Genomic DNA, 16,129 nt, shown 5'->3' with positions numbered 1-16,129 from the left:
ACACCACTATTAAAAAATATTAAAATCTATGTCGATTATAAGCGACATTAACAGTTTATTCCGATACCATGTAATGTAGGTGTCGGAATGTCTTAAGTGCCACTATGTTTTATAAAAGCGACACCAACCACCGACACAATAAGGCCTTAGTGATCATTCCAAATATTCTCATGATCCCAAGGCATCATTTAATAGTAGCTCCAACAAAATAAAATGGGCCGATTTGTTCCATATGAATCAAATAAATAGATGGTTCATTATGAGTTAATATGTTACTTGTTTCTAACACCGTCGATTTGTTCCTTATATTTGGATGACAAAACAATCTCCAATTCAAATAATTTTTATAGCAATGATCTTCAAATGAAGTTTGAAAAATTACACGGTTCCAATTATAAAATTTATATGGTGAATATACGTTATTCATAAAGGGTAAGATATGTGCATTCATTCCCCATGGATGCAAATATTATCCATAAAATTACATTGGAGACCATCCATATGAGCTCATGTGAAACTTTAGGACAGAAATCTAGTTTTTCACCAAAGTGGGTATGAAAGACACAATGTTTACAACATGAACAACATCTTAATATAACTATATATTTTGGAAAAGCAATTTAAGATATGTACTCATAAGTTAATATCTAAACATTTAATACTATACTCTATATTAATTTATCGTACACTAGCTCATATATTATAACATGTGGATCAGTAACATTATATAACAACGTTATACCTACAAACAAAAACTTCTTGATCATAAGAGGATTTTAAAGAAGTCGAATTATGACCATATATTGATGTAGACTAGTAGAGGGCAATGCAACTTCTATACCACTATATACACGAGCCAGAGCATTACGAGACTGTTAGAGTGTGTGAGAGTGAGAATATAATGTAGTGTCATGCTCTAATTTTGGATTGCTTCTTGTAAGTAACTAAAATGTTGAGCAATTTTCTACGTGCGACTAGAACTAATCCAAAATATGATTCAGGCAAAAGAGAAATTCACTCCCAACCTTTTGAGTTCTAACATCCCACTTTGTAATTTGTCTAATTATAGCAATATGACTCTTTATCCCCAATATAAATCCCACAAACTCCCTCCCCACAACAAACCAAGCTTTGAAAGCATCAAAGAAAGAAAGCAAAGCAAAGAACTAGTACTAGTTAAAACAAAATGAAACGTGGCATCCTCTTCTCCTCCTTCTTCCTCCTCTTCTCCGCCTCGTCGGCCTTCAACATCACCAAGCTCTTAGAGAAGCAGTCGGACTTCTCCAACTTCAACAACCTCCTCTCTGAGACAAAGCTCGCTGACGAGATCAACAGACGCAGCACCATCACAATCCTCGCCGTGGACAATGGCGCTGCTGGAGGTCTCTCAGGAAAATCCTCTGACCTAACCAAGAAAATTCTGAGCGTCCATGTTGTCTTGGATTACTACGACACGGACAAGCTTAAAAAGATCTTCAAATCAAACAAGTCCGCAACTCTCACCACATTGTTTCAATCAACCGGCGAAGCTCGCAAGGAACAAGGTTTCATCACCGTTTCGGTGAAAGACAACCAAGTCTCATTTGGATCCGCAGCCAAGGGAAACAATGGCGACAATCACGTCAGCCTTGTTAAGTCGGTTATTTCCCAACCCTACAACATTTCAGTTCTCCAAGTAGGTTCCATCATCGACGTGCCTGACATCGAGAATTCCGGCTCTGCGCCCGCCCACTCACCAAAGTCTGCCAAGGCTCCCAGCCCCTCGAAGTCTAAGAAAGGAGGTAATGACGGGGCTCCCAGTCCATCAGATGACGACGAGTCATCATCTGACAAGGCTTCAGCCCCGTCTAAGAAAAATCACGACAAAGATAGTGCTTCAGCACCTACACCCTCGTCACCTGCTCCATCTGCTGCCTCACGCACTTGTGGGATCGTGGCCGTTGGTGCCGGGGTTTTGATCATGGTTTTGGCCTCACTTTTGGCAGCTTAAATTTAATTTCTGATGATGAGGTACTGAGCACAGTTCATCACAGGAAATTATGGGAATAGGAACATCGGAAGGGCCCAAAATTTTGCAAGAAGTTTTGTTTTGGAAAAGCTGGGGAAAAAAAAAACAAAAAATGCTTTATGTATTTTTTTTTTCTTTTCTTTTTCATAAAACATTGAGATGGGAGAGGCCATTGTTCCTCTTTTCAAAGAAGGCCATTGTTCTTTAAATTGGTTAAGTTGTAAGAACCCATGATGCTGGATTTTTACATTGATCGATCCTTTTAATAATTGTTTCGCATATATTGTCATAGATTAATTTCTCACAAGTCACATGTCATCACAACGACATTAATTAACTTTCTAGCATATCGGGTGCTAATTTTCTACTTACGTGCCTGGTTCGAAATTTTTTTACCCTCCCCTAAGTTTATTGTAATAGTCCCTTCCTTTAATAATAGCTTGTATATTAACACCCTACGTATTGTTGAATGCACTCCACATATTTACTACACCTCATATTTGCTTTTTCAATTAAAATTTATCTTAATACACCCCACATACTTTCCCGTAATACTCTCACACCCTACACTCTCAACATACACTTTGTATTTTCTACATCCCACATTTTCTACATACACTTCACACTTTTCGAACCTAGGTGCAAGTGAAAGATCATGGAAGTATCCTTCTTGTTTCAAGATCATGATGTGTGTGCAGAGAGACATATGGAGAGAGCTAGAAGGTATGTCTAGCTCTTGGGTGCTTGCATTGCTTTAATAAACAGCTCACAAGAGACCAACGGAGCAAAACTTATTCGGTATTGTACGAGGTGGCTTAGCTGTTAACAGTGCTCATTTGTCACATAATTCAATGGTCCTCCCTGGAAATATTTCAGTTAAACGGAATTCATATTTGCCTTTTACTCAAGTATCTGAGAAGTGTTCCTTGAAAGATGAAACTTCAAACAGACAGGGCAATCCAACTGATGAAAGGACATTGAAGGTTCGAATCAAAATGAACCCTGATAACACAACTCGGAAGAATGTAGCAATATATAGTGGTCTTGGACTTGGCTCTCCATCTTCATCTTTGGAGAACAGCCTTGAGGAAAGTAAGAAGATGATACCTCCGTCTCACGTGATTGTGAATGACTCTCCCACTAACATTATCCAAGTAAGCTAAGATATTTTAGTGCAGTTTCTAGGGCTGAAAAAATATCCCAAAAATCCCGATCCCGACCAAACCCGAATCGAAATTATCCCGAAATTTTCGGTTTTTGAAATTTTTCGGTTCGGTTATTATCCCGAACCACCCAGTTCGGTTTGGTATTCGGTCTAGCATCATTTGTGAATTTTGGTTTTTCCCGAACTGAACCGATTTTAGATTATTACCTCAAAAATGAGGCCGCAAGGATTCGAACCCTTTATCTCCTCTTGGGAATCATGGAACTTCACCACTAAGCCAACTCTCGATTATTGAAATTATAATACAGAAAAGGTATTTATATGCTTAATAACCATTAGTTACTTATACTTAACCATTGAGCCAACTATCTCTCGTATCTCTCAAATGAATCTCTGCGCCTTTCTCTCTCTCACACTCAAACTTTCTCTAACCTCTCGGATCTCTCTACACTCTCTCATCTCCTCCTCTGCTATATTAGCATCCTCAGACTCAACACTCTCTCTAATCCCTCGAATCGTCTCTGCACTCTCTGCTCTCATCCTCCTTCCTTTGTCACAAACTCAACACGTCGGTAATCGAGTCATTGACCACTACACCATATTCCAAATCCAAACTTCCATGGTTCCACCTCCAACGACCTCCAAATCGAAGCCTCTCTAATCTGAAGGTGCCAAACTTCATGAAATTATTGTACCTTGATTTGGATTTGGATTCTGAAATTGAGGATTAGAGTTTTGAACTTTCAATTTGGGGATTTAGAATTAAAATTAGGATTTTTGTTTTGAAAATCCCCTAATTTCAATTACTACATCCTTGATTGCTTTGTATTTTTCTACTTTTGAATTTTGATCGACGGCTTCTTCGATCCTTGACTGTCTGATTTTTTATGGGTTGTCTACAAATTTGGGATTAGGAGACTGGAAATTTGTTATATGGGGATTGCATTAATTCGATCTTCCTAAATTAGGTTGATATCTTTTGACTGCATCCATTCCCGATCCTGAACTGAAAAACCGAAACAATTTTGGGATTCCCGAAATTCGGGAATACCAAAATTCGAGTACGATTTCGGGTTTTAGAATCGTATCCCAAAGAGAGTCGGTTTGGGATTCGGGTTTTGGGTTTCGGTTCGGGATCCCGACCCGAACCACCCCTAGCAGTTTCTATTGCTGCAAATGAACCTAAAATGATCTGTTGCATTGATGGGCATTGTTAATGTTTTGTAACAAGTTATGACTTCCTTCCATGTTCCTGGAGATGCATTGATATTACCACTTCATGACAATTTTCTTTGCTTAATAAGAAAGTGAGAGCTTTATCAACAAAAACTAGTGCCTTCATCTAAGGGTCATTGATGCGTGATTTATACGCACACAAATTAAACCCTCTTTTTGTCAATTGTAGTATAAGTATAAGTAGGGATCGTTCTTAACCGGGGATTAGGAGGGATTGCAAATCACTTGGAAACTGACTCAAAAACGTAAAATAAAGTTAAAAACGTTCACAAAGACTCAAAGGACTCAAAACAAGTTCAAAAGACTCAAAACTGCCTAAAAACACTAACTAGGCAGTTTCTGACCTTAAACCCAATGTTGGACGAATTTAAGATTATGGTTTGATTCAAACGTAAAAACACAATATAAAACACTATACTAGACTCAAAGAATGCAAAACTAAACTTTAAAACACTAAAACAAACCAAAAGACTCAAACATCACCCAAAACACTCAAAACAGCCTTAAAATCACTTTCTGGGCAGTTTTGAGCACTTTGGTGAATTTGGACGAATTTTGGGAAATAAATTGAATCAAAACACTTTAAAACATAAACTAAACAAAGTCTAAACACTAAAGAACAAGAAAGTAAAGGGGGGTTTTAAATTGACGAGAATTGAAATAACGAAAGAAGTTAATAAACTAGACAGAATGTAAAGATGAATTTGATGGAATTGAATGGATGGGAACCTAGCTAAGGGGTTCATCTCCATACATGTTATACTTGCATAATAAAATGATTTCCAATTGCATTTCAATAAACTATGATACTCAACACCCCAAGTTAACCGTGATGCACTAATTAACCTTCAAATCTTCCTAACGTTATTGAATTGGATGATGCATGCGACAATTCAAAACATTCCCCACAAGTCCTCAACATGAATGCATAGAAGAGGTACAAGCAAGAATCATTACGCTCTATGAAAATTATAAGTGTTGACGAGGCATTCGTTACTATGATTGCATGAAACTTATGCCAAGAATTTGTTTAACGCGATTGTTTATAAGCAACCTCCACTACTTGCGAAATATAAGTTCGTAACTATTAGGTGAAACTCACTTATATTCTAGCGTCATATTCATGCATGAAAATTAAGCGCGCATTCTTAATAAACATACATAAATAAGTTATCAATCAAACGGTTAAACAAATTGAATCCACAACTTATGAAACGCAATTAGAAGTAATCAAATCAAAATGCAAGCATAAACATATATTTCGAATCCCCCCCTAGCCAAGGGGGGTTTAGTTGAATTTAAACATTGGAATCAAAGAAACACCTAAACATTCCAACAACTCAAACTTGAATTGTATGAACGTTTAGGCCCTCTTCTCTTCCATTCCTCATTCGTACAAAACAAAGAGTATTGAAATTAAACATTGAAATCAAAGAAACACCTAAACATTCCAACAACTCAAACTTGAATTGTATGAACGTTTAGGCCCTTTTATCTTCCTCTTCGTTGTAGCACAAGGTCTAAGGATAGTTTGATGGTGTGAATGGTTTGGGGAGTGGTTGGAGTGGCTGCAATGGAGGAGAAAAGTGTTTTGGTGGCTGCTGCAAGGGTGTGGAGAGGTTTTGACGAATTTCTGGAATATGGAAGAGTGAATCAATCTTTGTGTGAAGTGTGTATGGTTTTTATAGGGAGATGGATGGATGGGAGAGAGAACATGACAGCTAGGTTGCATGTGCAAATGTTAGGATGGCTGAAATTGTAAGGGGAATGCATGTGCAATGTTGGAAATCTGATGGGAGAAAGGTGGATGCATGTGTTGGCTGATTTAAAGAATGTGAGGGAATGATGAAAGGGGAAACATGACAGCTAGGATGAATGCATGTGGAGTGCATGTGCAATGTTTTAAAGGATGGAATGCATGGGAATATGCTAGAAATCTGATGGGAATGAATGATTAAATGTGAATGGCTGATTAGAATCTAGGGTGCATGTGGGTTAGAAATGCATGTGGGTGAATGTTTGAATGATTAAAGGGGAAACATGACAGCTAGGTTGGTTGGTGGCTGCCATGGAGGTGTGGAATGATGGAATTTCACAAGGGGAATGCATGTGCACGGTTTTGGTGTGGAGAAATGATTATGGATGCATGTGTTGAATGATTTCTTGGTGAAGGATGTGGAGTGGCTAGAATGATGAATGAATAAAGGGTGCATGTGGGTTAATTAATTAAAGGGAGTGCATGTGCAATGTTGTTGTTGGTGCAATGATGGAGGAACAAGTGCATGTGGCTGAAATGTGGAAGGTGTGTGGCTACTTCAAGTAGGAATCCTTGTGACATCAACTCTTCAATTTCATCCATTCCTTTTGCTCCAAGTATAAGTTATCCCTTCCAAGTCCAATTTTGCTCCAAAATGCTCCAAAATGCATCTTTTTGCTTCCTTAGCCACATGAACCTAAAAACACACGAAAATGGCTTAAACGCCAAAAACAACTATGAATTAACAATATAAATGCACGAAAACAAGCTAAGTAAGTCGCCTAAATATGCTCCTATCAGTCATCAAGAACATTCATCTTTTTCTGAGAGTAGAAGAAGATAAATAATCTTGGGATATATAAGTTAAAATGATTTGGGATGTATTTAGAAATGATTTACTTTTTTAAGGTTGAAATTGTCATTGTGTAGTAAGTTAAATAACTTATCTAGTATTAAATTTAATGTGAGGTGTATTCAACAATATATGGGGTGCTAATAAAAAACCCTTAGGAATAATTTTTTTTATTTTATTTTAAATCTCAACCCTAGTCACAAGTCTTCAATTAAACACTAACATATATTCATTATAAGGCAAAAATCAAAGTTTATAAATCACCATTATTATGTGATTCCAATTCGCTATATGCATAATTTAAATATTAGAGATTGTTGTAGGCCTATTTGATTTAACTGTATAAAGGACAGAGATGGAGAGGGGGCCGGCGGCAACAAATAGAGAATAGAGATATGTAATTCTGAGGTGTATGTTGTATCACCTCCTTATGCCTCTATTTATAGTAGTAGGATAGGTAGAATCCTTACCCTAATAGGATTACATCTCTAATATGAATTAAACTACTAAAAGGAATATAGAAGATACTCCTCGATACACTAGGATTTACACAATCACATTCTTAATCTGATAGGACTGCAACACTCCCCCTTAAGTGTGTAAATACTCAAACAAAATGTTGCATTAGATCTTTAGCAGATGAGGTAGAACAGTTGATGAATTCTTCGGCAAAACCAGTGAATGCGAGCCTTAAATATAAGAAAGTGAGTATGCATTGGTAGTAAAACTCACAAAAACTCGCTATTGTAAAACTCAAGGCATGGAGAAAACCCATAGACTAAGGAGAAAAGTGAGAAGTATGCATAATGTCTAAAACAAATGTCAAACATGACGAAAGTAGTGAACTCAACGGAGTATGATCATCCCAGAATGGGTGTCTCGTTAAAACCTTGTTATGTAGCAAAAACCTAGTGGGAAAAAAGCTCATAATCGTAGGAAAAAGAGTACATTAAGATCAAGTAAGTATGCTTTAGGATACTCCCCCTGAGTTAGACATAACTTCCAAATAAGAAAACTACAAGCAATTCAACACAGATAATTTACGCAAACCGATTCCTTGGACGAGCTTCTAGAAAAGTAGACTTGGGCAATGACTTCGTGAAGAGATCGGCCAAGTTGTCCTGGGAACTCATTCGCTTCACTTCAATGTTCTGATGTTGTTGTTGCTGGTGAGAATAAAAGAACTTCGGCGCTTTGTGCTTGGTGTTGTCTCCTTTGATGTATCCCTTCTTTAACTGCTCGATACATGCTGCATTGTCTTCAAAGATCGTCATAGGAAGGTCCATGACTGAACAAAGATCACTAGTGCTTCGAATATGTTCCATAACTGTGCTCAACCAAAAGCATTCTCACTAGGTTTCATCTAAGGCTAGAATCTCAGCATGGTTCTAAGAAGTCGCAACTAGCGTTTGCTTGGTAGACCTCTAATAAATAGCGGTGTCTACAACGGTAAAGACATAACTCGTTTGAGAACGTGCCCTATGTGGGTCATACAGATAACTAGCATTTGCGTAATTAAAAAGACGGTTCATCTCGAGGATTCTTGGGTGTAAAACAAGCCCAAATCCATCGTACTCTTGAGGTAGCGGAAAATGTCTTTAACACCATTCTAGTGCCTGCGTGTAGGCACAATGTTGTATCTAGCCAAAAGATTAACAGCAAAGAAGATGTCGGGTCTAGTGCATTGAGCCAAGTACAATAAAGCACTAATTGCACTTAGGTGTGGAACTTCAGGCTTCAAAAACTCTCCCTCACCCTCTTTCGGACATAATGGATCTCGTTTTCCATCTAGAGTCCGAACAACCATAGAAGTACTCGAAGGCTTACTTTATCTTCATTAAAACGTCACAACACCTTCTGGGTGTAGTTCGATTGATGTACTAGGATTCCATTCGAACAATGCTCGATCTCCAGGCTGAGACAATATCAAGTTTTCCCAAGATCTTTCATCTCAAATTTTGATTTCAAGTAAGCGACAATTTCCCTAAGCTCTCTGGAAGTTCTAATGAGGTTCATGTCGTCAATATAAACTGCAACGATCGTAAATCTGGAATGTGACTTTTAATGAACATGCATGGGCATAGTTCATTATGTGATATTCACTTAGACGGTTATACCACATCCACCCAGATTGTTTCAATCCGTAGAGTGATCTCTTCAATCTAATCGAGAGAGTGCTCTACGGTCTAGAACTATTTGAACCAGTCAATGGAAATCCTTCTAGAACTTTCATGTATATTCTGTATTTAGATCCCCATAGAGATACGTGGTTACCAAGTTCATAAGCTGCATATTCAGTTTTTCGGAAACTACCAAATTGATTAGGTAGCGGAACTTTATGACGTCCATTATAGGGGAATACGTCTCCTCATAATCAATCTCAGGACGTTGAGAGAAGCCTTGCGCTATGAGGCGTGCTTTGTATCTTACTATTTTATTCTTCTCATTAGGCTTCTTCACAAAAACCTACTTGTAGCCAACGGGCTTCACATATGATGGAGTAGGAGCTACAGGCCCAAACATCTTTTGTTTCGCAAGTGAATCAAATTCGACCTAGATTGCTTGTTTCCAGTTTGACCAATCTGTTCTATATCGACATTCATCAACGGAACGTGATACAATGTCATTGTTAAGCATGATGTCGGAAGCAACGGTATACACGAATGCATCATCAACAATCTTCTCATTCTGATTCCAAACCTCATCCAAAACTACGTACTGGACTGAAATCTCATGATTCCTGGGAGGCCGATATGTTTCATTTAAAACATCACTATAATCTAGAATAACATCATGCGTTGAAACAGATGAGTAAACAATGGTCATTTTCAAACTAGGGTCACTAGCTTGTGTCATTTACCTCTTCCAGGGTTGTGAATCATTTGAACTAGGAGGCCTACCACATTTCAGGGTAGGAAAAAGTGATTGGTTAGCTGCCAGTGTACCTTGCCATGTGGGAGGTGCAGTTGCCCCACCCTAGGGGACAGTTTGGCCTTCCACAGCAATCGTACGGCGTATGTTCGGAACGTCCATCCTTGCAGATGCGTTTGTAGCGGGTATATGTGATCTTGTCACCTTTGTTGGATTAGGAAAAGTATTAGGCATGCTTTGAGCAATGCTCTGAAGATTTAGAACACGTCGCATTTCGGTTTCAGACTGAGGGGTGCGGAGTGCGGGGATCTAAATGAGACATAATGGGAGTAATCCATGACAATTCGCGGCGTTCTACAAGAACGTTAGTGATCTTATCTCCCCTTAACGACAGGAAGACTGTCTCATCAAAGTGATAATCCGCAAAACGTGTGGTAAAAAGATCTCATGTCAAGGGCTCTAAGTAGCGTATAATGGATGGCGAATCATAACCGATACGATTCCCATTTTTCTCTGATGACCCATTTTGGTATGTAGTGGCGGCACTATTGGCACATATATTGCGCATCCAAACACACGTAAATACGAGACGTCAGGCTCGTATTTAGTGACCAACTGTAACGGTGAATGAGGTTAGATAGCAGTGGGCCTCAGGCGGACCAACATAGCTGTGTGCAATATTGCATAGCCCCAAGCAAATACTGGTAAGTTGGTTCGGATAACTGAAGTCTGAGTTATCGTTTAAATGCGCTTTATGAAAGCTTTTGCCAAGCTATTTAAGATGTGAACATGAGGTACAGGATGTTCAACTTCAATCCCAATAGACATGCAATAATCGTCAAAAGTCTATGAGGTAAACTCTCCAGCATTATCCAGTTGAATCAACTTGATCAGATAATCAGGGTGGTGAGCCCTAAGCTTAATAATTTGTGCTCAAAGTTTCGCAAATACAGCATTATGTGTGGACAATAAGCAGACATATGACCATCATGTCAATGCATTAACTAACACCATAAAGTATCTAAATGGTCCGCATATTGGTTGGCTAGGTCCACAAATATCCCTTTGAATCATCTGAAGAAACTTAGGGGGGTCATGAATAATCTTTGTAATTGAAGGTTGGATGTTCAACTTCCCCAAGGAACATGCTTTGCAAAGCGGTTGGCCGGGATAAGATTTCAAGTGATGCCCATGAGATACTTTGAGTATACGGCGCATCGTCGATTAGGTCCTCGATAGTAGCTCTAAGACTTTTGGTAGTAAGATGGAGCTTCACGTCTTGAACCCACTTCAAGTAGTTTCTTCCAGAAACTTCTAGAGTGATGAAATCGAGCTTGTTCAAGTTTGACATGTCCCTAAACAGAGGGTACAACAAAATGTGGTTAGTCGTATGGAAAGTCATAGACATATATCATAAAACATTCAAGTTCTATAGACATGTATTGGTTTAATTTAAGCATAAAAACTACAGGTTTCATGTGGTAAGTTTTGAATGAAAACTTCGGGTTTCAAAGGCACTAAATTCGAAACTACAGGTTTGATTTAGTTATGAACTTTCAGTTCATATATAAGGGTACCTGCAAGAACACAGAATACAATATACAATAAAGTGTCGTGGATTTGTGGATTGCTTCAGGAACTCAAGTGTGAGTGCTTCGAGACTACGAAAGATAGTCAACGATTCAAAAAAACGAAATAATTTATCAAATCGTTAATACCAAAAAGTGAGCTTTGGGCAAATAATTTTGGATTAATTGTCAGATTAGTGAACTGCTGGTCACTTTAATTAATTCAATAGATTGAGACCATTCAGGATTGATCGTAAAAGCAAAAATAAGTATAACACTCGGGTTAAAATTATTTAAAATACCAAAAATTAGCATTGGCCTTGGGTGCCGTGAGTAGGGCAAGGCCCTAAAGGGCATGTGGACTCGGGTGGTTGCAAAAAGTAACCCAATACATGGCTACAAGCTATGGGTTGAGAGATGGGAGACCCAGCCAAAGCTGGGTTTCAGGTTAACGAGCTGCAAGGACAAGCCCAACAAACTAAAGGCTTACGACATGTAGGCTGAGGAAAGGCAAATGCCCAACAAACGGAAACAGGCCATGCTGACATGGGCCAGGTTTTCAAGCCCTGTCAGGAACAAGCCCAACATGGCTTAAGGCATGCGAATGTGGGCTCGGGTTGGACCGAGGGCTTCAGGCCTATATGGTAGTCAACCCAAGCCGAAAACTAGTTATGTTCGAAAAGGGCAGCAAGCCCAAAGGGTTGCGCGCATGGTCTAGGGTGTCAAAATGACACCGTTCCTTAGGCGGCTGGGCTTTAGGCCAACACGGTGGTCCGTCTATAGTGCCACGGTGGTGTGATGGCGGTGCCACAAAAAAATCCCAAATTTTTTTTCTCGAATTCTAGGGTTAAAAACCATAATGGCTTCTCAATTAATTTCAATGCTTTTACTCACAATTCCACATAGCATAAATGCATAATGCATGAACAAGTATATATATTGACAAAATACATGAACATATATACAATATATATAATTGGAAGGAATAAATATAGGGGGTTCATACATCATAGGGAATGTTTTCATGCTTCAAGGTTTTTTCAAATATCTTAATTTATTTTAGAAGAACCTGATTGGTCGAAAACAATTGAAAGCCTTTGAATTTGTAGAAGAAAGCTTTTTCCTACGATCCTTTAGTTCCTTAACTTCTGGCAAGAGCGTGCTGAAAACGTGTTGTAGGCCTATTTGATTGGACTATATAAAGGACAGAGAAAGAGGGGACTGGTGGCAACAGAGAGAGGAGAGAGATATGTAATTCTGAGGTGTGTGTTGTATCACCCCATTATGCCTTTATTTATAGTAGTAGGATAGATAGAATCTTTACCCTAATAGGATTACATCTCTAATGGGAATTAAACTACTAAGGGGAATATACAAGATACTCCTAGATATACTAAGATTTACACAATCACATTCCTAATCCGATAGGACTGGAACAGAGATTAGTTTTTTTTTTTTTTTTTTTTTTAATTTTATATATTATTATTTATAGGAACCGCCTTTGTTCCACACATTCTTCATGACTAGGTTCGTGATGGTAATTATGATTTAGGGTTATGAATTAACTTATAGTCTTGATCACTGTTCTAAAAATTCCCGCCTAGGCACTAAACAGTTAGCCACCGCCCCGATTAGTCCTTAGTCATTTGAAAACTAAGAAAGTGCGTCTAGACCCGCTTAGACGTCCGCCTAGCCCCACTAGGCGCCCGCCTTAACCCACCTAGGCACCCGTCTAGATCTCAACTCTTATGTAGATAAAAAATTGATAACTTTCATCTTGCATTTTGTTTTGTTAATAGAATGTAAGAGACTTGTTGGATACTTGGATAAACACTCATTATATGCTTGTTCTCCATATTTTCAATATGTTCTAATACTTTATAATCTACATGTCATTTTATTTGCAATTTATGTATTCCAATACAATTATGTTTTTTTTTTAAAGCATGAATAGGCACTTATTTGCATATATTAATAAATTTACTTAAATCCGTCTAGGTCCTGCTTAGCCACCTAGGCGCTAAGCCCCAGCCAATCGTCTGACTAGCGCCTAACATCTTTTAAAACCTTGGTCTTGATTGTTTTGGGATATTTAGATTATTTAGGGTTATGAATAAAACAACGGGAGACTTCTCTAGTGCACATTTCTAAATACGACATGTAAGTTGCACATTATTTTTTACCGTTCGATAAATCTGAACGGCTTAAATTTTTATAGTTCCTAATCTGCACCCCAATCAAGACATGGGTTGGGGCAGTTAAGATTTCTTACCCCCAATTGTATCATCCAATTGTATCACCAACACACCACTGCTTTTACACCATCACATCACATTCAGCTCAGACCTTAAAGTGAACATCTCCTCCTTCCATTCTGATCCAAGGGCTATTATTCATGTGTATTTAAGGTGTGTAAATAGGAATGTGCACTAGAGAAAAATCCTAAAAACTGACCTTTTGTTGTAGGCCTATTTGATTGAACGGTCTAAGGTTTAGAGAGAGAGGGGGCCGGCCACAATAAGAGAGAAGAGAGATCGATTTAATTGTGAGGTGTGTTTGATTCACCCCATTGTGCCTTTATTTATAGTAGTAGGATAGGTAAAAACCTTTCCCTTTAGGATTACAACATTGAATATGTAATCTACTCCTAATAGGAATATATGATACATTCCCAGATTCCCTAGGATTTACACTATCACATTCCTATTCTAAATATGACTGCAACACTCCCTATTGAGTGTGTAAATACTCAACAAACCAACGCATCAGATATTCAGCAGATAAGGTAGAATAGTTGATGAAGTCCTCGGCACCACAGGTGATCGCGAGTCTCAAATTTAAGTAAAGTATGCACATGTAGTAAAACTCACAAAACCTCGCTATGGTCAAACCCAAAGCATGGGGAAAACCCATAGACTAAGGAGAAAAGTGAGAAGTATGTATAATGTCTAAAAACGAACGTCAAACTGGACGAAGATAGTAAACTCAAAGAGTATGATCATCCCAGGATGGGTGCCTCATTAAAACCTCGTTAGGTAGCAAAAACCCATTAGGAAAATTGCTCCTAATCGTAGGAAAAAGAGTACATTAAGATCATGTGAGTATGCTTCTAGATACTCCTCCTGAGTTAGACATAACTTCTAAATAAGAGAACTACAAGCGATTCAACTCAAATAATTTACGCATACCAATTCCTTGGACGATCTTCTGAAATGTAGACTTGGGCAATGACTTGGTGAAGAGATCGACCAGGTTGTCCTGGGAACAGATTTGCTTGACTTCAATGTTATGATGCTACTACTGCTGGTGTGAGTAAATGAACTTCGGCGCTATGTGCTTAGTGTCGTCTCCCTTGATGTATCCCTTCTTCAACTGCTTGATACATGTTGCATTGTCTTCAAAAATCGTCGTAGGAAGGTTAACGACTGATGTAAGACCACTAGTGTTTCGAATATGTTCCATAACTTCTCTTAGCCAAAAGCACTCACGCAATGCTTTATGCAGGGCGAGAATTTCAGCATGGTTAGACGAAGTCGGAAGTAGTGTTTTCTTGGTAGACCTCTAAGATATAACGGTGTATCCAATGGTAAAGACATAGCCCGTTTGAGAACGTGCTCTATGTGGGTCAGACCTATATCCAGCATATGCGTAACCAACAAGGCGAGAATCAATCCGAGGGCCATAGGGGGCGGCAACACTTGGAAATTCACGGGTACAGAACAAGCCTAAATCCGTAGTACCTTTGAGGTAGCGAAAAATGTCTTTAACACCATTCCAGTGCCTAGGTGTGGGCGCATTGCTATATCTTGCCAAAAGATTCACAGCGAAGGAGATGTCAAGTCTAGTGCACTGATCCAAGTACAATAAAGCCCCAATTGCCCTTAGGTAAGGAACTTCGGGTTCCAAAATCTCTTCCTCGTCCTCCTTTGGACGGAAGGGATCTCGTTTAGCACCTAGAGTCCGAACGACCATGGGTGTACTCGAAGGCTTCGCTTTATCCTCATTAAAATGACGCAACACCCTTTAGGTGTAGTTCGATTGATGTACTAGGATTCCATCCGAACAATGCTCGATCTCCAGGCTGAGACAATATTGAGTTTTTCCAAGATCCTTCATCTCAAATTTTGATTTCAAGTGTCCAGCAATTTCCTTAAGCTCTTTGGGAATCCCAATGAGATTCATGTCATTGACATAAACTGCAATGATTGCAAATATGGAACGTGACTTCTTTATAAACATGCATGGGCATTGTTCGTTGTTCACATAACCATGACTTGTCAAATATTCACTCAAACGGTTATACCACATTCGCCTTATTGTTTTAATCCGTAAAGTGACCTCCTTAAACTAATTGAGAAAGTATTTCGTGGTCTAGAACTATTTGAACTAGTCAATGGAAGTCCTTCTGGAACTTTCATGTGGATTTCTGTATCTAGATCCCTATAAAGATACGTGGTTACCACGTCCATAAGTTGCATATTCAGTTTTTCAGAAACTAACAAACTGATTAGGCAGCGGAATGTTATAACGTCCATTATGGAGGAATACGTCTCCTCGTAATCAATCCCTAGGCACTGAGAAAAGCCTTGCGCTACGAGGCATGCTTTTTATCGCACTATTTCATTCTTCTCACTACGCTTCCTCACGAAAATCCACTTGTAACCAACAGGCT

The 16,129-nt window shown here is 38.7% G+C and overlaps 2 protein-coding genes across 2 annotated transcripts; one reads left to right on the top strand and one right to left on the bottom strand.

The window, feature by feature from the left end:
* The first annotated feature begins 1,141 nt into the window (after nucleotides 1–1,141).
* LOC137717260 (fasciclin-like arabinogalactan protein 14) lies at nucleotides 1,142–2,354 on the top strand. Its single transcript, XM_068456567.1, has one exon. The coding sequence runs from the start codon at nucleotides 1,187–1,189 to the stop codon at nucleotides 1,988–1,990; it is 804 nt and encodes a 267-aa protein (XP_068312668.1). The 5' UTR covers nucleotides 1,142–1,186; the 3' UTR covers nucleotides 1,991–2,354.
* A 12,664-nt stretch (nucleotides 2,355–15,018) lies between these two features.
* Nucleotides 15,019–15,429, bottom strand: LOC137717027 (secreted RxLR effector protein 161-like). The gene has a single exon (XM_068456345.1). It carries the CDS (start codon nucleotides 15,427–15,429, stop codon nucleotides 15,019–15,021), a length of 411 nt encoding a protein of 136 aa, XP_068312446.1.
* Between the last annotated feature and the right edge of the window lie 700 nt (nucleotides 15,430–16,129).

The sequence above is a fragment of the Pyrus communis genome, chromosome 15, assembly GCF_963583255.1.
Source record: "Pyrus communis chromosome 15, drPyrComm1.1, whole genome shotgun sequence".
NCBI lineage: Eukaryota > Viridiplantae > Streptophyta > Magnoliopsida > Rosales > Rosaceae > Pyrus > Pyrus communis.
Note: the sequence above shows the minus strand (reverse complement) of the source record. Positions and strands in the feature narration are given on the sequence as shown.

Excerpts from the sequence above, each read along its gene's own strand:
- LOC137717260 (XM_068456567.1), top strand. The coding sequence starts at position 1,187 with ATGAAACGTGGCATCCTCTTCTCCTCCTTCTTCCTCCTCTTCTCCGCC.
- LOC137717027 (XM_068456345.1), bottom strand. The coding sequence starts at position 15,429 with ATGGTCGTTCGGACTCTAGGTGCTAAACGAGATCCCTTCCGTCCAAAG.